Source organism: Phalacrocorax aristotelis, chromosome 1 (assembly GCF_949628215.1).
Source record: "Phalacrocorax aristotelis chromosome 1, bGulAri2.1, whole genome shotgun sequence".
Classification (NCBI taxonomy): Eukaryota; Metazoa; Chordata; class Aves; order Suliformes; family Phalacrocoracidae; genus Phalacrocorax; species Phalacrocorax aristotelis.
Window position 1 is genome coordinate 182,188,125 of NC_134276.1, and position 24,806 is coordinate 182,212,930.

At 36.7% G+C, this 24,806-nt stretch overlaps 1 protein-coding gene across 3 annotated transcripts in view; it reads right to left on the reverse strand.

The window, feature by feature from the left end:
• Positions 1-403: 403 nt before the first annotated feature.
• Positions 404-24,806, reverse strand: part of USP15 (ubiquitin specific peptidase 15) — a 66,488-nt gene continuing 42,085 nt past the window's right edge. Inside the window, exons 8-22 of one of the 3 annotated variants that reach the window (XR_012658565.1) lie at positions 21,658-21,802; positions 11,879-12,052; positions 11,369-11,527; positions 10,454-10,678; positions 8,760-8,843; positions 8,575-8,669; positions 8,210-8,398; positions 7,235-7,350; positions 6,831-7,106; positions 6,448-6,518; positions 5,964-6,095; positions 3,893-4,042; positions 3,270-3,373; positions 2,606-2,694; positions 404-2,302 (exon numbers count right to left, since the gene is read on the reverse strand). Coding sequence is in view for 1 of the 3 variants with exons in the window: in XM_075080935.1 (XP_074937036.1) it covers positions 2,117-2,302; positions 2,606-2,694; positions 3,270-3,373; positions 3,893-4,042; positions 5,964-6,079; positions 6,448-6,518; positions 6,831-7,106; positions 7,235-7,350; positions 8,210-8,398; positions 8,575-8,669; positions 8,760-8,843; positions 10,454-10,678; positions 11,369-11,527; positions 11,879-12,052; positions 21,658-21,802 (2,179 nt within the window). In the remaining 2 variants the exon portion in view is untranslated. The remainder of the gene's footprint in view (positions 2,303-2,605; positions 2,695-3,269; positions 3,374-3,892; positions 4,043-5,963; positions 6,096-6,447; positions 6,519-6,830; positions 7,107-7,234; positions 7,351-8,209; positions 8,399-8,574; positions 8,670-8,759; positions 8,844-10,453; positions 10,679-11,368; positions 11,528-11,878; positions 12,053-21,657; positions 21,803-24,806) is intronic. The other 2 variants (XR_012658564.1, XM_075080935.1) reach the window with 2 other exon arrangements.

A 24,806-nucleotide genomic window follows, 5' to 3' on the forward strand; every position in this document is an offset into this window, starting at 1 on the left:
CCTAAATACAAGGTTTTAAGCCAAAAGCCCATATCATTTCCCCCCGCCATATTGGTTTGTCTATTGTTAAATATGTTGCCTCATTTCATCAACCATCTCAGTATCTTTCCCTTTGATTAATTATTGTTACAGTATTACTTATTAAAAAAACAAATGATAGGTTTTTATGACAAGAAACAAAAAATTTTTTCAGCCTTACAAATGTTTGAAAACATTCAAATGAGCCAGACAATGACAGGAGAGAATCCCTTTTATATATACTATCTTCTGGAAATACTATTCATCTTATTTTGTGCTGGTCGTTAAATAGCCATTTTGTAACTAATAACATAAGTCTTAGACAAAGACAACCCATTAAAAAAACACTGTGGGAAAAGAATTTGTAAGAAAATGGAAGACTAAATAAGGCCTTGAATAGCTTTATTGAAATCTGTATAAATAAACATGCGCATTTCAAATGTAAACCCAAGTGAACTCAAGTGCAGACAAAATTTTAACCTCTGTCATGCAGGAGGTTAGTTTACATTAAAAAAAAAAAAAACCTCAAAGCAGCTTTAAAATACCAGGATGAAACACCAGTTTTAATATCAAGGTATAAAGCAAAGCCATGTCCAACATACCTCATTTATATCCTGGTCAAATGCAATTTTTTAAACTTTTTAATGCTAACATAAATAAATAATTTACCAAAATGTGCACTCACAGAGTGAACTTTTATTTACAATACACAATTTATAACCTATTGTATTTGATTAGTTCAAGTGAAGAACATCATACTTTTTGCTTTTTTCTTTTTTAAATTATTTGTTTAAACAGTGGGACACAAAGCAATTCTCCAGGTAGTAGATATGTGAAGTGTGCCCCCGCACTTAAGAGCCCCTCTCAAAGGCAGTATTGTATACAAATCAACAATACATTCTTCCAACTAGATCAAAGGGAAAGCAGCAAATTAAAAAATGTTTCAAACTGTCACACTAATTTTGGCATCCTGGACCCCTGAACATAGTTAACTAAAATCCAATTCAAAGTTTGTAAGCCTTATATACTGTACAGGTTCTGACTTGAACATGCAAATGCCAATTCTCTTACAATGAGTTACCTTTTCAGATATGCTGTAAGGCTATGGTGAATTCCATCAGGAACACACTAAGAAAATTAACAGGCCTACCTTTAAAGTAGTTTTGTTCATTAACAATTTAAAGGCAGGTTATATTGAAAAAATTCTCATCTAAGCCCGATACACAGTCATTACTATGGATACAGAATACTATTAAGTCTGACCCTATTACAGAGTAGTTTGCAAGCTGTCAAACTACAAAAACCGGGGAGAGAGAACTTACAGCACAATTTTAAATTTTGGACTGACACCAGATTAAAATTATGCATGTCTTAGAAGCAAGATAACAGGAATTATGTTTGCAGAGTAGATTCCAACAAGCAACAAAGGATACTTACATTTAATTGAAAAACTTTTTGTTAATGCAGCATGAAATCCAGAACCTGTTCCACAGCAGCAGTAAGATGAACATAATATTCTGGATGCTCAACTATATCACAAAAGGTTAAAACACCTTTTCAAGCTATTTCTTCTATTGTGACCAAATTGAAAAAAAAAATTTAGGGAGAAACAAAAATTTGCTGTTTCAAGAAAACTACTGCTATTATATTTATGACATTTTTATTTGTAGTCTGTGTGACAGCCTAAGGAATATGTATATATTCATCCAGAAACTAGACTTGGCAGTAGTATTCTTGCAGTACTAAGAAAATAAATGTCAGAAGTCCACAGATTTAATATTTTAGTTATTAACTCACATCCAAAACAAAAGAAAACATAATCCATCAGAACAGCAGCAGAAAACTTAAAAGGGGTTTATTTGTGATTTCCTATATATAGCTTGTGAATACAATGCTGTAAATGCATTAGAGACAATTTCCGTTTAAGTTTTTATTGTTTCACTTCAAGTACTGCACATGTTAAAATGTAATAAAGATTTACATTCTGTTATCTGAAATTCCCCATCTCAGATTTTTATTCTTAATTTGGTGGGCAATTTCACTCTTTCAATAGGTATCCCCTGGAAGAAAGTCTCTTTTATGGCTTCTAGTTCTCCCATTAGTTAGTGTGCATACAATTTTCATTTTCTATATCATTATCATTTTCATTGCTGTCTTCATCACTTTCTAGTGGGATGCCTGTGGCAGCTGAAGCACCTTGTTTAGTTTCCCGGTCAAGAGGGAAAAAGCCAGTTCCACTGATCGTGTCCTGCCTCTGGTAGAAGAGCACGTATGCTGCTTTGGACTGTAAAAGAGAGAAGTGTAATATGCTCATGAGGCTCCAGACAAAACACTTAAAATCCAAGTTATCCATTGTTTTCTTTGCTTTCAAGTCTACAAGGTAAAATTACAAAGAAATCCAAAGCTTTCATACAAGTTATCTTTGCATATTGGATCAAACCATTTTTGTTTTGTACTGTCCTTTGAAAGAACACAAACTAATGCCTACAAATTTACTGTAAGGTTCATGATTTACTCTTCATTTTTCTTCCCTCAAGAAGAAAACATCATCAACAGTCCCAATTTTAGAAACACAAAAGGTACTTGCCACTATTTGGTCCTCACATGCAGTGGACACACTACTGTCATCAAAGTAGTACCATTTTCCATCATCCTTATTTTTTGCAAAAGCAGTATCTAGGACAAAAAAGTACAATGTCTAAGGACTCCGTATCTTCATACATGTAATGCAATCAGTTGCTAGAGTCTGTTACTGTCAAGCACTTGACATTTAACTAAAACCTATTGTCACTATTAGACTTATACTTTCACACTTTTTTTTAAGCAAAGAAAGCTTAACCAGTATAATTCCCTTTCTAAAGAGAATGTAGAGTGAGAAAGCACAGTCACAATAAAATCCTCAATCGCTTTTTCATTTTCCTCTCTTATTTCAAGGAGATACACAATGTATAAAAATACAGACAAGTAAGACAAAATCAGCTGTGAGTGTCCAGCAGCTCTTTTGGGGAGCTCTTATGTTTTATCTTTTCACAGTATGCATAGCCAGAAGAATAAAAGGACCTACAAATACCCTTGAAAGTTCATTTCATATAGATTTTTGCATTAGAATACTTGTGAAAGCATTTCAAGCTAATGAAAAAAAATTAGCTCTCAACCACTAAAAAACATCATTGATTCAGAGTGATCAGTACTTAAAATAAACATGGAAAGAAAGCTGACATGTAGAATGATGATATTTGAGATCAACTTACAATGCCCTCCTCCCATTCCTCCATAGTGGTTGGAGACAGCAATCAAGTTGTAGCGGCAAGGGCCTGCATTGGGATTAATAAGGAACTCTGACATGTCCAAGTCGCTGTTTAAAAAAAAAAACAACAAACAAACAAAAAACCAAACAAACCAAAAAACCAAGCAACAACAAAACCAAACCAAACAACAAAAAAGCCCACAAAAAAAAAAACCAATGACAAAACAAACAAACCAACAAAAATATGAGAACACACACAAAAACAAACAAACAAACAAAAACAACAAAAAGAAGATCATGTTAATAATATTTTTAACCATTTCACATTTAGGTGGTTTTTGAGCCCTTTACTTTATATTGCACATGAAAGCCACATACACCAGCCTACACTGACAGTGTAGTCCCAGTAATCTCAGCCAAAACTACTGATAAGAGTTCTCCCATGCTTATCTACTATTATTTTTCTAAGTTCATACTTTTCACCGACAAGCATTTTGTCATCAGTGTTTACAGGATCCACGCATGGAAGCCGAGAACAAAATTGTTTTATCTAACTGCTGGATTAAACATGTGCCCTAGTCATTCTAACTTTTACACTTCTAGCATCAAAATGTTTAGGTTTCTTACTTTATTGGAAAGTCAACCAATGTATCCAACTTGTCCCTCATATATCTGCTGTAGGAAAAGCGCTTTAGATGAACTACCAGTACAGGGGGCAGTGACCACAAGTCTAACTTCTTGGTAGCTTGCTGATGTTCTTTACAGTTTGGACAATACCTGTAAGAAAACAGAAAAAACAATTTTAAATAACTACAGTCTACAAGTACGTTAAAATACATTACCATAGAGAAAGTCAGTAACATGGAAGAACTGAATGAGCAAAAGCTGAAACACACACACGCTCCATATTCTGTTACTAATCCCACTGGTATCTCTTCCAGTTTAAAACGTGAGGTGATAGTGTGCAAGCGTGCTCACAGCGAAGCTCGACAACATTTGAAACACGAAAGTGGCATCTGTCAATATAGGATTCTCATCTCCTACAGCAGTCCTGTATCTTTAGTTAAAACACAGCTTTCTCATATTTTATAAAAAAGACAAAGGGTTATGAAAATACTTCAGGAAAATTGATTATATGAAAAGCCATAAAAACCCCAGACAACTGTGGTTCTTCAAAGTTTCAATTTCCAAATTCATCCATCTCCCACCCCATCCCACCTACCACTAAAACCAGATAATTCTGACTATGAGAACTTGAAAAAACTCCTTACTGAAAAATTTGCCTCCTTAGGCAACTACTAAACAGGCTGTGACCTATAGATTTCTGTACTCTGCAATGCATACTTGAATCTTTCAAGAACTAAGGCTCAGGGAGGAAGGTAAGTAAGAACAACGCATGGAAGCAACTCTTCTGTGAAGTGATCTACACATATACTACATCTTGGTATCTAAGTAGTAAAGATCTAGCAAAAAAAAGAAAAAAGAGATGGCCCCTAATTAAAAAAGACTGCACAAGTGTCTTTACATAGCAACATCAGATAAAGAAGAGGAGTAAGGAGAACTGTAAGGGCAGGCTGTAATTGAAGAATTGTTTTCCCAGCTGGCTTAGAATATCTGGAATACAAATAGCGCTGGACTAGGGGTGATGAGCTCTCATAGATCAGACCTGTGAAGACCTGACAAATGAAGAAAGACTGCAGCTAATGACCTCTGGTGAGGTGTATCTAGTACCAAATGCTTGACTTCAGTAGCAGTTGTATTTTGTAGTTTAAATACTCTGCTTAAAATTTGCTGCAAGTGCTTCACCATACTTGAGTTATATAGGATCTCAAATAGTCTATCCAGTGTTGTATAATCTAGCCAACCCAGAAAAAAAAATTAGAATTTTTAAGTCAGCCCCCTCCCCTGCCCAAATAAAGGAGCATCTCTGGTGACAAAGTTTGGAAGTCTCCAAAACTTTTAAGTGTCCACAAAAAAAAAAAACCCACAAAGTGGCAGACCCTCTTTTCAAACTCAGATTTTGAGCTTCAGGTGTTGATGAAGGATTCTTATCTGCTAGAAAATTCCTGGAGAAGAATAATCTTATGGGACCATCCTATAATTGTGAATATTCAGATGTGATTCCAAATCATAATTCAGAAGACCCATGAATCAGAATAAAAGTCTCTGCCAAAAACTTAATGGTTGGAACATGAATTTGAGAGTTTCTACTGACTACAGACATCTCCCATCCCACAAACCTGTTGTTTAAGCACATCCCTATTCCATATATCAATGCAAGGAAAGTTATGCCTTTGCATAAAAAAAAAAAAACAAACTTCAGCATGCACCGACCTTTCTCATCTCGACAAGGAATATTTGTTCAAACCACTGTGTTGGATTTAGCACAATATTATTCATTCACTGTGGATCACAGTTCACAGAGTAGAATCTCTTACGGATCTACCCTTCCTGCTAGTTCTGAATGCATTAATTGCCTCCCATACAAACATAACCTTCTGTATATGGTAACAGTTTTAATTAAGCAATGGATCAAAGTAGATAACATCTGGGGAACTTTCAACTACTCCTGAAATGACAAGATTCAAAATATGATTAAGAAATAAGTTGGGCATCTCTGTTAATGTTCTAGTGCGTTTTTGATTACATTTTGGGAAATACACCGCAGAACATAACAATTTTAATTTTTTGTCCTTACCATGGGTCTTCAGCACCTAGTTTTTCCTTTGTTGTGAACAGCTCAATGCAATCTTTTAATTTCACAAAAGGCTTTTTGGGAGGCTTATATTCCACACTTTCATGTTTTTCAAAATCCTAAAGAGAAGTATTTCTTGAGTTAAGAGAACAAATGAAACAAAACTCATTTTAGTGATGTCGTCTTACTATGAAGAGTAACTACAAAGCTCCTATATATGGAAAAAACTGATCAGAAACCATTCAAGCAAGAAGTTTTCACAGCTTCAGATTTACTTCCAAATTAGTAAGCCTCAGATTTGCTAATTACTTTGATGTGTAAATGAAGTGTATTTACGACAACATATTTACTATGAATAACACGAAAAAAAGATATACTAGCCGCTTCTTTTGAAGACTTACAATCTCTTATGTCACATTAATTCAGTTGTAGTTTTCTCATTGAAGTTTTATTAGTGCTGGAAAGGGGAGCAACATAAACAGCTTACCTCCGCTGCACTATCATCAAAGTATCTCTTCTTCAATTCAGGATCCCAATCCAAAGCAAGGAAAGATCTTTCTAAGATTAAAAAACATGTTTTCTCTCAATATTATTTCTTGCTTTACATGAAATTGTATTAACTTTGGGCAAACACTCTTCAAAATGAGTTGACAATGCTAGCATGAATTTAAGATGAAAAATTGAAACACACACAACTTCTGCATTTCTAAGAGTTAATTACAGTAATGAACTAGTATTTATACAGAATTTACTATTGGGGAAAAAGATATATCAAATAGCACACAGAGAGAATGAAACACTATTCTGGGAAGCGGAGTCAGAAAAAAGTATCAGAATCAAATGTTGCCCAACCTGTTCCCCATGACTTACCGTCAAGCCTAGGTTGCCTATCATCAAATCTAATATGCCTGGTATCATCTTTGATGTAGTTTATGTCAGTATTGCCTAAATTATTGAACTGGAATGTAAACAATCTCTTTTTGTGTCCCGTCAGTGGCTGACCCTTGCAAGTATCCTCTGTACATAATCCATTTTCAGAGTCATTGTCACCCCCAACTGAGTCTTCTGACTGGCTGTTTTCATTCTCTGAAGGAAGTTCCTGATCCTGGCTGGATTCATCATCTTGTTCATCTGTTTCCATTTCACCTGAAACAATCAGAAGAATAAGGAGGAAGTAATGAGGCAGAACAACAATAATTGAAAGACACTACAGAATTAACTTCAGTTTCAAATTGAACAAAAATACTAAACAAGTGTAGATATCCCAGTCTTACTTGGAGATCCTTCTTCATGTATTCCATTTGGGCCATTACCGTTGATACCATGGTCCTTACAGCAATGTAGGGATCCTTCAGTGTCTTCACTTTCAGTACACGTTTTTACATATCGGCTAAATACAACAAATCAAAGCAACAGTTAGTATCAATGGATTTTAAAAATATTTACATTGCTCAAGCCAGATAATTAAACAGTTACTGCAAATAATTTCTAGTGAACTGTATTCCTGCACTTCTTTATGATTTATTCAGAATTAATAGTTTTACTGCCTAACATGTCTACTGTTACAGGCACATCTGAAATCCTGCTCATCTATTGTCTTACGTTTCTGGCAGTTACCTGATTTTATACAACTTGATTCTTGGTATTAGCCCCTGTTTGTCCAGAAATCACTTCTTTAACTGTTCATTAACCAGATTTTTTACACACACACAAAAATATATGGGTTCAGTTACAGAGAAAGTTACATCCATGGAAAATGAAGCATAAATTTAAATTGGAGGTTTTATGTTTATAATTTATTCCACATAATGACACTTATTCCAGCCTAGTTTCAGAAAGCATGTACCATACAGTTTTACAACATAAATTACTATATAGACTTGTATAGTAGATACAAGACATAACCATAGCAGAATAAATGGCAAAACATTTCCATTTTACAAAGCCCTAACAAACTCTTATGTATACAGCAGAATTAATTCCCCTAAACTGACAATACAGACTCTCTACTGTCTTCTCAAGCAATTTTTGGATGAGGTCACGCTAACAAAAAGTCAAATTAAAATCCACACTAGTTCACATCTCAAGTGGCTAAAATTTTAGATTTAATATATTTAACAGAAAGCAGATAAAAGACTAAGTACTCAAATCTAATCGGTTTGTTAGCAATGCATGAAAAAGGTAAGAGCCTACTGATTCTATTAGCATTATTCGTAACAAATGTGTTTTTCTTTAAACCACAAACTTACCACATTCTTAGCAGCAGCAGGTTATACAGTTTATCTTCAGTATTGTTTCTAGGCACTGCTATGAGAAAAGGTTGGCCAAACAGTGAAGAACCACTATGGCTGTAGCTACTGTGCCTGCACTTCTCCCTTAAACAAACAGGAATTATAACTTGTTCCGTATCTTCTGTTCTGTTGATAGCAATTTCAAATCTAAAGAAAACCAATAAGAAATACAAAGGACAACTGTCATTTAGAAGGCTACAAAGGGGGAAAAGTTAAAAAATAAACCCACCCAAGATTTATGTTTATCTTATGTCTAGGTTTTAATCTTTTGCGGAGAGCTACACAAACTGCAGAGAGACATGAAGCATGTTGTATGTACTTACACATAAATGTCATCGCGTTCCATAATACTACTTAGATTTTCATCCATGCCAAATATCCTGTGGAACCTGTGATTGTATATATCAGTAACGATCATCTAAAAAGAAAGTGGAGTATAAATCATTATATCAGGTTAATACATGTTAAAACGTTCATCATTGAGCTTTACATAAGAAATCATTCCTACCTTATCTGCAGCAACACCAGACAAAGTTGACAATGCTGTGCAAAGATCCAATATATTTCCAATTTTGGGAACAACTACTTTGTACTGAAAAAATAAAATGTCACTTTAATTTCTTAAAAGAACAGATATGCATGAGAAAAAAACCAAACAACTTGTCACATGTTCAGCATACTTCACATACTTCTTTCAGATTCTTGAACTTAAGGGATAAAGTATTTAAATCAACTAACACAAACGCCAGAACCTGCTGAAAATGTAGAAGTTACCTTCACAACTTTACTCAAACAAACATGCACACTTTGAATTCTACTTTTATTAGTTTATACAATGCTTTTTAAAATGTTTTTACTTCCTCCATAAGAAGACTGACAGCACCAATTACTTAGATTTATATTGCAACAGCGCCTACTGATTTAAGCATTTAAATAGTATGCATGCTATTGACTGGATTCTTAAATTTGGAATACAGCACAAGTTGTTTGTAAAGTATTACTGGGGAAAAAAGCAATGGCAGGCAGTGAATACGGACTGAATTCTAACGTCACATGCAGAGAGAGAACCTGATGATTAACAGTTAAAGAAAACCTCTCTGTGGCTTCCCTTAGTGTACTACACCTGCTGTTTGTAATGAAACTTCACACTGGACTCCTACCTGTTATTTGCATAATATATAAAGACAGGATTAATTAGAAATAAGGTATTATAACTTTGTAATTAATTGCCAAATACAACACGTGTTTGGTATCTCCTCAAGTCTTACAGTTATTTAGGCTCACACAAGCTCTGCTAAACTTGTACTCTTCCTAAACTCTATTCATTCCTGTATAAACCATCTCACATGTCATACAGGGTCATCTTCAACTACTGTGTGTCCCTTGTGCAAACCTGTTCTCACAAATAATTAGAATTCTGGCAGGCTCATCTCCCACTAGTTAATACATATCCATTTATCTTCAACTTCCCTAACTCATGTTGCCTTTGAGAAGACCCTCTTTTCCCCCACTTTCCTTCTTATAGTACTCTGATTTCAGGTGTTAAAGCCTTTTTGCAAGTCTGCCTAACTTTCCATGTCTTATTTATTGCATCTATCCTTGCTTACCATTTAATGATTATTTTGTTACCATAACCTATGTACTTTGTTTCCTGCCATTCTAAGGTGTAAAATACCATCCTTCCTAAAAAAAGGCAAGAGAGATACTCTTTACAAAGAAATTTAATCTGAAATTTTTTCTTTTGACTGTTAAGTGATAGCATAGAAGAAGTCAGGACTACCTAATACATTTAGTCATGGGGTTTTTTGCACCACTTATTACCAATATTTGCCTTCTGAGGCTAAAAACCTGAGGAATTAAGTTTTGGTTAGGTATTGGGTTTTTTTTTGTTTTACAACCATACAAATTCATTATAGCCACACTAAAATAAAAAATGAGGACAGCATACATTTTGAAGATTAAGCAGCCTTATTAACAGGACCATAAAGAAATTACCAGTATCTTCCTTGAAATTGACAGAAATAAGAAGGTACGTATAGTCTTCCTCGGGCTTTCTAAGTGGGACTTTAGAACACATACCAGAAAACTAAAGCTTGTTGTATTTGCTTATTGTACTTTTAAACTTAAAAAATGTAAAGGAGCTCAGGTTCATTGTTAGTGCCACGTGAATCAAAAGTTTTGTACAAAAACTAAGCAGCTTACCTGCATAGGCTTTGCAAGTGGATCCATTCTAACTAAATAAACTTCCAAAGTGCGTTCCTTCTTCATGGGTAATGGAAGTGTCAAGTAACAAAAGGGATCAAAGGTTACAGATATCTTAGCACATTCAGGACAAACTAGGGTGGACTTAAAAAGGCCATGAAATATATCTACAATGATGGAATCATTTCTTTTTAAATGGTTTTCCCAGGCTTCTTCAGCAACCACCTGTAATAAAAGCACAACCTGGGTTAAGACAAAGTAGAAGGAAACGAATAGTGAGAATTATTAGTAAGAGTACTTGATAGAACATTCTCAGTTACCACCTAAACACAGAAATCTCACTCCAGAGGACTTGTAAGGTATGTTACTGTCAGGATCACAGGTTAAGAGATGTATGCTTTTCCTAGGACAGAGATTCTGTCAGTGGTATTACACAGTCTGAGAGAGACTTCCAAGTGGCTCGGGGCAAGACAAAAGCAAATAAAACTAAAAATTCCATCTGGAGTAACTCATAACAAAAGAAATTACCTACATGCTCACAGCTAGAGGAGTTTCCCTAAAGTGAGAGTACTTGAGAGAGTCAGAATGTTGCCTGCTGCAGGTATAATAATACAGGAACAACAGAATGGAAATTGATTTTCCAACTGAACTCAGCACTGAATTGAACAAAAAGGTCTTAATAAAGTCTTAACACCCTCCCACTCCCCACCCCCAATTATCTTCCAAATAAATGGAAATTTACACAGGTACTTGATCAAGATCTCCATTTTAAGGTCTTGGCTTATTTTCTGAAATCTCTTCCAGAAAAAGCAACATGTGATTAGTGTCCCAACCTTTCAGCGCACAATCATACAGAAGTATCTTGCAATGTATAGCTTTAACTAAAATGAAGATGAAGAACACTGATAACACTACCTTGTCTGGTCTCCCGTCTGCATCCTTTAACTGAATGTAAGGCTTTTTCCTAATTCGATTCAAATCTTCATGTAATCCATCCAAAAGAAAAGCCAGTAGCTCTTGACAATCTTGTTGCTGATAACCAGAAAATTGTGGTGCAAATCGTCCCACTTGTGTCTAAAAAAAAAACCAAAACAAAACCAAACCAAATACTTCTGGTACCTTAGTTGCATAAAGTATAGATACTTCCGACATGCTACAGCAGAAAAGTTGAAAAGGTAAAACTTACAAAGTTATAAAAGACAAGCTTTTCAATGGAGACAGGAAGGCAAAGCTAATTCTCAAAGATCAAAGCACAAGGACAGTTGACACTTATATACATCCCAGCTTTTTAAGAGTTAAACGAATGAACTGCATACTGATCAATATTGCTTCAAATTCTTATTCTTGCATGTTTCTGTAAGCTTGTATACTTAAGCTACAAAATCAAAACTGACAATGTACATTCAGGTTAAATTCCCTACTGACCTTAAATGCTCTTGGGGTAACGTAGCTGAACTTTCCTGACCACATTTGCTTGATAAGCTCTGCATAAGATTTTGCTATTTCACCTCGCATTCCTAAAGGATTGTCAAAATTCAGCTCTTCTTGGTATTTATCATTGAGGAAGTATTCTGTAAGAGGAGGTGTGTTGCTCAGACACTGTAAACAGAAAAACAGAACAGTGATTTGAATTAGTTCTAAACAGAGGATGTTTGAACTTTGTTAAAGAAACCGTGAGCCATACTTTAAACTGGAATGCCTAGTGCCCACAAGGGAAAAATAAAAAAAACAGAAATCCCAAAACCAAAAACGTTTTTTCCAGAAACAAATAATAGTTTAAAACAAAGACTGGCTGCAGCTAACATTACAAGGTATACGTACATAATATTTTGCAAAAGCTTTACATCAGAATTTATTAGACATAGCAGTCCAGCCAACCACAGTGTGACAACAATTTGTATCAAGGTTCAAAACAAAAGAATTTATGCTCAAAGTTGTTACAGATGCACAAAGTTTACAAGGCCTCAAGGACAGACTGCATAGGTACATGGAAGAGAGAGCCAATAGCGCTTATTAAGTCAAATTACCACATTTGAAACAACATGTGAACCGAAAATAGTTGAAAACGGAGATTTTTGGGAGGAGTGGGAGGGAAGGGAAGGCGAGGATGCTTGCCCTATTCTTTCTCTTCCTAGGCATCTGCTTATGGATGCTGTTGAAGACAGCACTCTATGCTAGATGGACTAGACCTTGAATCAGAACTGGTGCAGCCGTTCCTATGTTCTTTTAAATTTTGTGAAGCTGTTTAGAGCTGAAATTAGTTCAAGGAAAGCAAGGGCCTTGGTTTAGACTAAGATAATGACTTATCCACTGTACCAGTTTGTCTCTTCTGTCAACACTTAGAGATAGCAGGATATAGTCACTGAAGTATGATTTACAGTTTTAGGAAACCACTTGGAATTTTTGTATGCTACTACTCATACCCCTTTAAACAAAAACTTTTCCATCACTTGGAAATGATCCCCGTACCATGCCTTAGCATATATATATATTTAGCAGTTTCTTCATTAAATATTATAAAAACTTTTCTGCATTCTCTATTAAAGATTCCAAGAAAGGTCAAATATTTCATCAGTCTCACCTGCTCCTCTGCAAACAAGGGGAAGAACAAAAATTTTAGCTCCACATACACTACTGCGTAACATGCAAGAATTGAGGCTAGAAGAATTACAACTTTACTGAGCGGGAGGAAATAAGTTATTCCTCTTTCTGCTTGTCATACCTGTGTAATATTACAAAACAAAACCAGTCAGATGATGTAGAGCGCTGAGTTTCATGCCTATATCACACTCCTTCCTTTCTCTTCCTCCTCACTTAAAAGCTTTAATGAGCTGTCAACACTGCAAAAAAATCCTGATATTACAGGCCCTTTTGGACGCTGAGGGTTGAAGAAAGCTCATTTTTTTCTTGCTGCAAGGAAAAGAGCTTTTATTCCTAGTCGTGGTGACCCGAAGCACCCTCTACCTCACAGATCTGTTTTGTCAGTTCTGAACTGACCCATGCAGCTAAGAGGAGAAATGCTTGGTCTCTCAAATTCATACAAAAGTGGTCAGAGTTTTCTAAAGATTATTTTTAGCATCAACCTAAATGAATGCATGGACTACAAAGTTCCACCAGATACCTGGAAACAATACAGCGCAAACCACGCTAACCTAACTATAAATAGAACTACAGTTTAGGTAAAATTGCATGTTCAATCTGAGTGATGTGACAAATTCTACTGCCCAAAGAAGTCCTGCCCCTTCTCTGCTGATCCCCATCTGATTGTACAATAAACATTCATCTCACTAACCTGTCAAAAAACTATGTTTTCTCCTCACTTTTCTTCTGGATTATTTTGGGGCTGGTTTAGGAAATCAAATCACTTCAGCTTATCAGCTTAGTGTGAGGAATGTCCAGAACAAGGAATTAAATAATGCAAAACACGCCCACATTTTTCTATAGGTTCTTATTCAAGCACTACACAATGTGCTGAGTGTGTTGTTTCACCAAAGAACTAATTAATCTTTTCCTAGTTTTCACCTGATAAATGAGTTTTGTCACTTTCTCAGAATATTAATTTGTATGTATAAGTCAGGAAGATTACTACAGATAATTTAGCTTTTTCCTTATAAGAATTTCCACATTCTAACATAAGATGACGCTGATGGTAGTACTGGAATGTACAAGTATCTATCTGAACACAGCAACTTCTGAGATACAGAGCTGACTTCTCTAAAATATTAGATGCCACAACTTCTAAAACAGTAGCTGCTAAAGGAACTAAGACAGTTGGCCACATACCCACTAATCTTTTCAACATAACTGACAAAGCTAAATAATTACAAACTTGTTTGCTTCTTGAAAAGACTGACAATGGAGAACTATTTAAGATCATGATTAAAGTCACAGGGGGAAAAAAAGCATCCAGAAACCAATATGAAAGAAAGCCTACATTATAATTTTCTCATGATGTGGTATGCTGTAGGTTATCAAGGAAGGCTTATGGAAAGCAACAATTAAAAAAAAAAAAAAAGAACTATTAGAACCAGGACAACCTACTAGACAGCAAAGTCGTTAGATTTATGTGCCCTCTTCAACCTAGTGGTTTGGGGTTTTTTGTTTTAAAACACAGACATAGGTAAACTAACAAGTATACTGACAGATGAAGAATAATAGAAACCAAAAAAGCTGAACAAATGTGGTAAAACTACAGAAAACCATTTGTGAACTAAAGAGGTAACAGAATGGCACCTCATTTCAGGTACTGCAGTCTCCACAAGTTTTCTTTAACCAACAAAACTTCTGTAAAGTGCTCAGTCTCTGAACCCAAACTGGTCGTTTAGCTAAAGGATCATGGGAAAGATAGAATACGATGTAGAAACTCCAAGACCAAGTATGAAACAAACCACAGAAGAGAAAGATCGGTCTTCAGCTGTGTTCAGGTTAACAATGAAGTCATAGTTCCATGTTATACAGTAATTACTTGGACAACAAGGAAACAAAAAGGAAAAAAAATATTTTTCTGGAGCAGAACAATCTGTGGATAACAACTATTTATATAATCAATATCAAGGGATCATAATCAACCTCCAAGAAAATCAAACAATGTGACTGGATGAAACGATGCTTCACATAATTTGTGCATTAGCTGTATTATGCAATACTGCATGCATTGTTGATGTACATACACATGCATATGAACACCCTGGAAGAATTCTAAACTACTGAGTCAAAAAGAAGACCTAATCACTTGTAAAGACACATACAGTCTACTGTTTAGAGAGCACAGCTGTAACTAGTAGGGTGTGGGAGCCATTAAGATGCACAGGAAAATGAACAATAAATAATCTTTTAGTGCCTTTTATATCTATTAATGCTGTAGCCTCACTGGAATACTGTAATTCCAATACTAGACAGTGATGATCCTGTCTAGGTTCTAGGACATAATGGTCCTATGAAACCTTCATGTAGGTGGAAAAATAAAAAACAGTCACATTACACTTCTCTAAATCCACTTAATTTAAGTATGGGAAAACTCTGATAAAAGAATTTGCAAGGACTCTGCTTAATTGACAAAAAGAAAATAAAACTAATGAAGAAAGAGGGCCACCAAGACAGTCTGGCCTGGGAGGATTTGCCCTGTGAGAGAAGGCTGAAGCATTCGGGCTTGTTCAGACTGCAGAAGAGGCTGTTTCAGAAAGACCCAACAGCAGCCTTCTGGTACCTACAGGTAAGTTAAGGAGAAGATGGAACCAGACTCTGTACATCGATGCATAATGGGAGGACAAGAAACAACCGGCATCAGTTGAAACAAGAGAGATTAAGGATAGAAGGAAAACATTTTCACTGTAAGAACAGTCAAGCAGTGGAGCTGAGAGCCTGTGCAGCCTTCTTGGAGGTTTTCAAGACCAGACTGGATAAAGCCCTGGGCAACCTGGCCTAACCTCAGAGCTGACCTTCCTTTGAGCAGGAGGTTGCTCTAGAAACCTCCTGAAGTTCCTTCTAACCTGAATTATCTGATGATCCTAAGGTAACAACGAAACATTTATTCACATCCCATAAGGTATATTACATAGAAATAATGATAAAAATAACATTTCAAAGCAGAGAAAGCACCATTACCTCTTATGCCAGTGAACTAGGGAAATAAGAAGCAGACAGTAAGATCATGAAATTGAGCTAAAAATTGAGTGTTCCTTTAAGTATCATGGTTCTTCAGCTGTCCTACTTAATAACAATTTTATGCAAGGGACATTGAAATTTCTTATTTCAGCCTTCTAATAAAAGACCAGGAGCTGACTGCCTGAAAGAAAGATCCAAGTGATTGGAGAAAAAGTGAATTACTTTACACCTGCCTATCTTTTGTCTGAAGCACTTAGTGTCAGACGAGGCGAAAAAGCACTCAGCTAGTACACCCCTTAACCCAAACTCCGTATGCCTATGGCAACTGAAACAGAGCACTAAAAATTTCAGGTTTTGGTGAAAGATGTTATGTTTTGTCCGGATAAAGTCACTGCCATAAGTAACTGTAGAGGGAATGTTAACTGCCTTCTGAAGAACGAAAACTGCTGAAATAACCCATTGCAAAGCTCCCAACAGCTGTTGTTTGAAAGTCAAGTATATATAATCACACTGACGGAAAAAATAAAAAATAAAAATGGGTGGGGGAAAGAAGTTTAATTAAAGCATTTACTTTACTACTTCTAGTTTTGAATCACAAAATTAAAACCTTGTGAACACTCAGGTTTTCACTGGAAAAGAAAAAAAAAACCAAACATTTCCCACAGAGCTCTGATCACTGGTATCCCACCAAAAGGGCAAAGCAATACTTAGGAAACATCCACAGGTGGCAGTACAGCAATGTTTCAGGAGATTCATATTCTTCTAATTTTTTTCAGTGTAGAACAGACACGGACATAAGTAAATGTGAATAAAACATCTACTTGCCAAACATTTTTTTATTTGCTTGATACAGGGTCAATAATTCATTTATGTTTTCATGAAGTCCACAAGCTCCCTGTTGTCTTTCCTGTTTATTTAATGCTCAAATCTGCAAAAGCAGATATTTAGGCCTTAGTAATAAAAAGCAAGGCTTAGGTGTTAGCACTGAAGTAAACTAAAATTAGATACATGGAATACCCCTTCAAAAGAATCTGAAACATTTATAAAAAAATTCCAATACAACCAAAATATGAAATATTGGATTATTGCTTTTTTAAATAAGAAACAGTGATAAAACAACAGCACTTGGGAGAAATACAATGGTATCTTATCCTTCCTCGCCTTACTCCTACTCAGCTTGCAGCTATTTGTGGTACCACAGAGGATCTCGCCCATGTCTTCACCATTGCTCCTCTAGTAGTCTTGAGCTTTGTAACACAAAGTCCCTGCTTGGAAAAACAAATGTCTCTTTACAATAACCACTTAGAAGGATGAAAGGGCAAGCCTAACCTTACCTATAGGTTGAAGAGCTATTAATGAACTTACAAAAAAATTTAAGAAACTGCCAGGATTATCACACTTCCATCTAGTATGGTTACAGGGCAAAAACCTTCAGACAAGTTTGTCAGACCATGGAGAGTGAGATGAGCAACGAACTGGCCCCCTTCTTCAAGGAACACTTATAACAGTTCCGATACAACCATCGTCGCTGTACATGAGATAAAAGCAAAGAGAAGCTGTCTGAGAAATGAAGTGGTTTCTGACACAGAAATGGCTCTTACTTGAACAGTAAGAGGACACAATACTGTCTGGGAAGGACGAATATCTGAGAAAACTGGTAATCAGCATGAGAGTGGATAAACTAAACTCTGCTTCTGTTGAAGGAAGCTACAGTGATTACACTCAGCACTGACTGAATGGAGGGATTCAAAGCAGACCTTTTGGAACAGAACATGAATGGAATTGGAAACTATTTCAGAATCTAAAACTCTAGAGTAAAATATTTTGTTTAAAGAAAACAGATTCATCCAAACAAACAAAGCTGTGTTGACATAACTGTGAAGGAAGACACCTTAAGAAGGTAGATAAGCTAGAGTAGGTAACAAAGCCGATCAGAGAATCACAGAATAGTTGAGGTTGGAAGGCACCTCTGGAGATTGTCTAGTCCAGTCCCCTGCTCAAAGAAGGGTCACCTAGAGCAGGTTGCTTGGGACTGTGTCTAGGCACATTTTGAATATCTCCAAGGACAGAGGCTCCACAGCCTCCCTGGAAAACCTATTCCACTGCTTGGTAACCCTCACTGAAAAAAAAAATTTCTTATGTTTAAATAGAATTGCCTGTGTTTCAGTTGGCGCCCATCGCCTCTCCTCCTTTTGGTGGGCAACACAGAGAAGGGTCTTGTTCCATCTTCTTCATCCCCTCCCCCCGCCCCGGGCATTTATGCATGTTGAGAAGATTGAAGATCGCTCTGGGGCCTTCTCTTCTCCAGGCTGAACAGTCCCAGCTCTCTCAGCCTCTCCACGTAGGTCAGATGCTGCAATCCCTTGATCACCTTTGTGGCCTCTTGCTGGACTTGCTCCAGTATGTCCCTGTGTCTTGTACTGAGGAGACCAGAGGTGAACCCAGCACGCCAGGGGTGTCTTGCCAGCGCTGAGTGGAGGGGAAGAATCACCTGCCTTGAGCTGCTAGCAGTACTCTTGTCAATGCAGCCCAGAGGCCGTTGGCTGCCTTGGCCGCAAGGACACATTGCTGGCTCCTGTTCAGCTTTTTGTCCAGCAGGACCCCAGGTGCTTCTCTGCCAAACTGCTTTCCATCTGGTCACACCCACCGCCCCTTTCCTCCCCCAGTGTGTACTGGTGCCCGGGGTTATTCCTCCCCAGGTGCAGGCCTTTGCATTTCCTTTGATTGAACTTCTTGAGGTTCCTGTCTGCCCATTTTCCCAGCCTGTCAAGGTCTAGCTGAATGGCAGCACACCCATCTGGTGGCAGAATTCCCTAGTCTGCCATTCACATACTATCTGGGCCCATCCCTTCATTGCTTCCAAGATTAGACAAGAACAAACATGTTCAGAGTGCTTCAGCCATAGGCATGACACCTCCATCCAGAATAAATCAATGTTACTCCAATAACAGTAGAGATGAAATTAATGGCAAATTAGTGCAAAGTGTATACTTTCAGTGTAATTGGTAAAAAGGTGGAAGTGGTGGCAAGAGGAAGAAGACAGTAGAACTTGCAGTCCGCGAGACCTTAGTGTGTTAAGAATATGTCATACTTTCATTAAAATGCACCTTAATTGATTTCTTAGATAACACTGAACTCTGAACAATACTTTATTTGAGAGATAGTACATGGAACTGAAGGATACTTTACACTGCCCTGGTAAGAAAGCTACCAAATAATGCATTTGAAAAAACCACACCATCAAGGACATACTACGGTACCATGCCAAACTAAAAGCTGCACTGCTCAATAAACACCTAATTTTCTTACCCAGAGCACTGTCTTGTGAATCAGCAAAATTGTATTTATTAATATACACTAGTTTCTCAGAACTTATTTGAACACTTGATTCCCTAGATATAACTGAAAAGCAATAAAGTCAAAGCTGACTGATTTAGAATGCAGACCTCAGAATTAAATCCAGTTAACGTAATGGGATACTGATGTGAGATGTGATAGGTCTGTTAAGCTGCGTAAGATTCCTAAAGGCAATAACCCTTAGGTTATTAGGCTATAATTATAATTATAATAACCCTTAGGTTTAGGCTTATAATTCTCACTTAAAAGGTTACTTTTAAATCTACATATCTGCAAATTCATGTATACCAGTTTAACAAAGGTTTAAGTAATCAAAATTATCCTTGTTTGTAGCAGTCTATCCTGATGAACAGTGTAGCATCATAGAAAAAAGTATTTCACTATGTACTAAGAATATTCATTTAATTCAACCTTTAGAAGATAATTCTGGTTCATAAAATAGACACAGAAATATATTGTTTTCTTCTTTACAATAGCATAATGACGTAATTCAGTAATCAAGAAAGGTTACATATAGCTTTTTTATTTAGAAGACATGGCAAAATGTGTCCCTCCCCCTTTCAGTTTAGCAGTCTTTTGTGCAGCATGCTAAAAAAAAAATTTGAATTACTTCCTGCAATGTTCAACTTCTCAAGTATCCTCATGAAAACATTTTTAGAAACAAGAATAAATTGAATTTTATGGATGCCTTACATAAATAAGTATGAAATAACCAGTGAATAACCCCATAAATCACTACAGGCTGGTGGCTGATTGGCTAGAAAACAGTTTTGTTGGTCCTATTCTGTGGAAATGGGGAAGAGCCAGCAGTGCATCCTTGTGGGAAAGGTGGCCAGCTGCAAGCTTGGCTGTATTAGCAATAGTATCCCGAGGCAAAGGGAACTAAGTCTTCCCTTCTGTTTGGCACTTGTGAGACTGTTGCTGGAACACTGTCCTGTTTGGGGCTTCCCAACATAAGAGTGGAGAAGGACCTCCAACATGGTCGGGGGCTGGAGAACAATATGCAAGGAAAGGCTGAGAGCTATATGCATTTGTTCAACCTGAAGACGAAGGGGAGAGCTCATGGCTGTCTACAGCTACCTAATGGAAGGGTACAGAGAAGTGAAGCCAGTCTCTTCTCTGAAGTGCACAGTGACAGGACTAGCGTAATGCACACAAGCAGGAGGCGGGACCCGCTATCATTCTGGGCTCCCTTCTACGCAAATTATTCTCTGATTCTATATACAAAGCAGGGATTGAAAATCTGCACAGACTATGAAACTCTGGAATATTTCTTCTTTTGAACATATTTCAACAACTTCATAAACTTAGCTTACAAATGTATCTGAAACTACTTTTTTCCTAAACAGGCTAAAGAAGGAATTCAATATCAATTTTTATTTCACCCAAAGAAATCACAAGTGTAAGTCTGGAATCCTTGTGATGACAAAGCAGGAGATTAACTCTGAAATATGCTTGGTTAAGATCTAGTATCTTTATACTCAGCAAGGGAAAAATGTGGATGAGAACTTAAATATACTTTAAAGTTTTTTGACCTAAGACTGCTTTGATGACAAAACATGAGGTCCAGAACTAAACAAAACCAAATTAAACTACTAGTTCTTTCTACTCATTAATTAATCTACCACTGCAGCTTCCACTTAAAAGGACTAAGTTTTTTTTTGTCTTGGTAACAGTAATACTAGGTATACTAGTATTTCTCTTGTGATCATAACAAAGAAACAAGGTATTGCATTCCTGTAAAATATCTCATCCATGAAATAGCAGCTATTCAAAGGGGAAAGGTCAAAGGGAAAGATGTTCAAAGGTTCCCTGCATGTTAACCTGTTGAAAGTACATGATAAAAAGAAAGGCCCAGTAATACACCAGTCATCTACTTTTTGACAGTTCATTCAGCACTACTATCTGTACTCAAGCGCATCTCAAAATGAAAAAGTATTTTTCATGACTTGCATGCACGGCAATCATTACAAAAAGCAAAGAATCCCACTTAAGGGTTCACTCAAGTAGAATGCTGGTCAAATCTCCTTCTTACATTGATCACTGCAAAAACAGGGGAAACGAATGCAGCTATGTAAATCAACTTTTCTACTATACCAATATAGATGTACTATTTCCTGACTTTTAATCCTGTCCTGCTACTTAATAGAGTCTCTTAATATTACTTTCCAAACATGACAAAATATAACAAGAGATTAATTTCCAAGTAATAAGAGAAGCTCATTTTATTCTGAAGTACGTACCTGAATTGCGGAATTCATGAAACATGTATTTCCCAAATTACTCAGGCCACATAGGCCTGGCTGCTCATTGTGTCTTCCTGGCTCTGAATAATCATAATTCTTATAAGCCGTATATGATGGGAGACAATAGTTTGAGTTTTTCACACTGGAAAAAAAAAAAAAAATATCTTTCACAATGTAAACATATACTCTATAGTAGTTTAATACATACAAGTACTTTATAAACTTAAATGATTAAAAACGTTAAAGTAACTTCTGTAAACAAGGACGGACTGTAAATTAGTATTTAACTTTGGTAATAACATAATATTAATTTCAATTTAAAAGTCACCTGTGCAAACAACCAAAATGTAATGTACCGCAATAACTGTAATTATTATATCCCTACCCCTTTTTGATAGGAGCAGCTTCACAGCTTACTCTAGTCTTCATTGCTCCATCAAATTTAATACACTCAGACTTTAGACACCACCAGCAGCAATCAATCATTTACGTCCCTTTTGCATCCTGCTACTGCAAGAGTGAGGTCGGTGGGAATGGGAATGCAGAGTTACAGGTGAAAGCTGAGATTTCCAAGGCCACTGTGGCATAGCTGCCTCACTGCATCAGAGAGTCTATTTATAGCTTCCCTGCTAGGACAGCACAATCCAGCATGCAAACGCAGGAAAGCCTTGAGAGGTAAAAGAATGCGCAAAATGCCTTGTAACAACTTCATTATAGATCTCTATGATGCATCCATTTGGAGAAACTGAAGAAGACTGAAATAGGTAAAACGATAAGATTTAAAGCAATTTGTTTCCAAATGAAATCACGCAAATACTAAATACAGAATAACCCTCAAAACAGTAAAGTAAGCATATCTGAGAATACTAGAAAGGCAAAAGAATCTTGTAAGAGGATGCTCTGCAGTATCACAGATGTTAGGAAAAATAACCAACCAGAAAGGTTACACTCTTTCTTAAACTGTTTCAGGTACTGATCATAACTAAATCTGTGTGATAGTAGCTTTGGCTAAAGTTCAAGAGTGTTTCTGCAGTCACTAAGCATTATTCACATTAGAAGCAACCTGAACAAAAATTTGGAAATCAATTGCCAAGAATGACAAGGAAAAATATGCAACGCAAAGAATCAATCCTAATAAAAAAATTGGTATTTATAATTGTAAAAGTCTGAGGATGCAAGTGTCCAGTGGTACACTCCAGCCATTACTCCTGAACAGTAGCACACTCTACGTCCAACTGAATTCCAACTGTCCCCTCAGTGCACACTCACTTATCATGAAAAACAGTTGTTTTGTTTTAATCACAGGAGTTACTGAAAATTTCAAACAGAAGTGGAAGAAAATTTCTCCCTCTTCTGATGGCCTCAGAAATCTGTGTAGTTTATAGCTCCACTGTCCATAAAACTGCTGTTGTCAAACTTTTACATCTGATCATTTCTTTTTAATAGTTGACTTTCCTATCAGTCCTTTCCTTCTCCATACACATGGATTTTCTCTGCTCTCTGACTTGCCCCAAAACTAGTTAAGTGGCATTGTGTTTACTGGTCATTCTCCATGAAAAATCCCTGTGAAGTTAGTTTTGCCCATTCAGCTTAATCCTGACTTAAATGCTTCACCCTAGTTTACACAAGATACTTTCTGAACTCCAGGACTCACAGAGCCTTCACGCTTGCTTCTGGGGTCAGCCCTTTTGTATCGTCAGTCCCTGGTTCACCCATCCATCTCCCATTACAGCAGCAGTCCAGCTACTGCAATCAACCCCAATTCTCTTAAGTTGGCAAACCTTAGCTCCCCAAGGAAGAAAAAGCACAAGCTTGCCACTGGTGCTAATGCAACCTCCAAAATACAACCCACCCCCCAACCCAGCTCAACAGTGCACAGCAGCAACAGGAATGTACATATACAGGGTACACAGTAAGATTCTACTTCCAGCCCTGCTTACTTCCTACTGCTTTCCTCACCTGACTCAAAAGATTACACTTTTCACATGGTTAACAGAAGATAAATCTCTTGGAAATTTAGGAGATGTAGGGGTAATAAACAGATTGAAATGTAATTTTCCTGGGGATTTTCACTCCCCTTTTTCCTTCTCTGCAGCTTTCCTGCCTTCATGAACTGCCACCTTAGGAGGGACACTAGAAAGCTAAGAAATGCAGTTGGTGTCTTTTGGCTATAGTGCATTCTTACGAAAGATTTCCTCAAATTAGCTGAGTAACATCATGATAATTTAATTCAAGACAATTATAATGCAGATAGATTCCTAGTGTTGGTTTGCTCTAAAGGACAAACTGTCAGAGGTTACTTCTCAAATGGGAAAGCCATTTCTGAGCTGTTTCATCTTCTGGACTGGCCCACAGAAATACATCTGAGGGGTTTAGAGAATATGGTTACCACACTCATCCCATGAGTCAGGTCTATCCATGTATTTTTCTTTCAGGATTCTGTGATATTTTATCAAATCATATCCAGTAAAACAGAGTGCCTGCGATGTGCAGGAGACTGGGAGATACCTCTTTAAGGCTCTATCAGTCTGCAAACTTAATTTTTTTCTGGAAGAATTATTTTTATTTAAATTACATTGTGCCTCTGCTTTTCATGCTTTTGAGACTGGACAAAAAATAAAGTTATTAAGAGTCAGCAGTAAATGGCTAACAATCGAAAGGAATTAAAGCCGCAAGGCGAGTCTACATAAACTTCATTCAGACAGAAATGCCCTAGAAAATGTAACTTGTCATAGTGTGTCCCCAACCTCCATCCGCTTTTCCTACAAAACCTTTAGAAAGTTGCCTTCAATGAAGGAACAATGCATGGAAAAGAGGGGTAGTATTAGAATGTGGTGGTCAAGTAAGGGCAGTAACAGAAGGAAAACACTGATGGCTCTTAGAAGAAATTGCTGCTCAAAAAATAAGGCAAGACTTGAAAATATGAAACAATCTTCATACCCTTGAACAGCTAGACAGAGTTCTTGAAATAGTGAAAATGGTAAAGGGAGGTTTCTGAATGAGATTTTATCATCTGTAAATCTAGACATTTTGAATTGCACGTGTCATATTTGAAGTTACTTGTATGTCCTGTCTGTATCCCGCCTTTAAACCTCAAAGCAGGCTTCAGATGATAATGAATCCAAAGCACACATCATGTAGTTGGG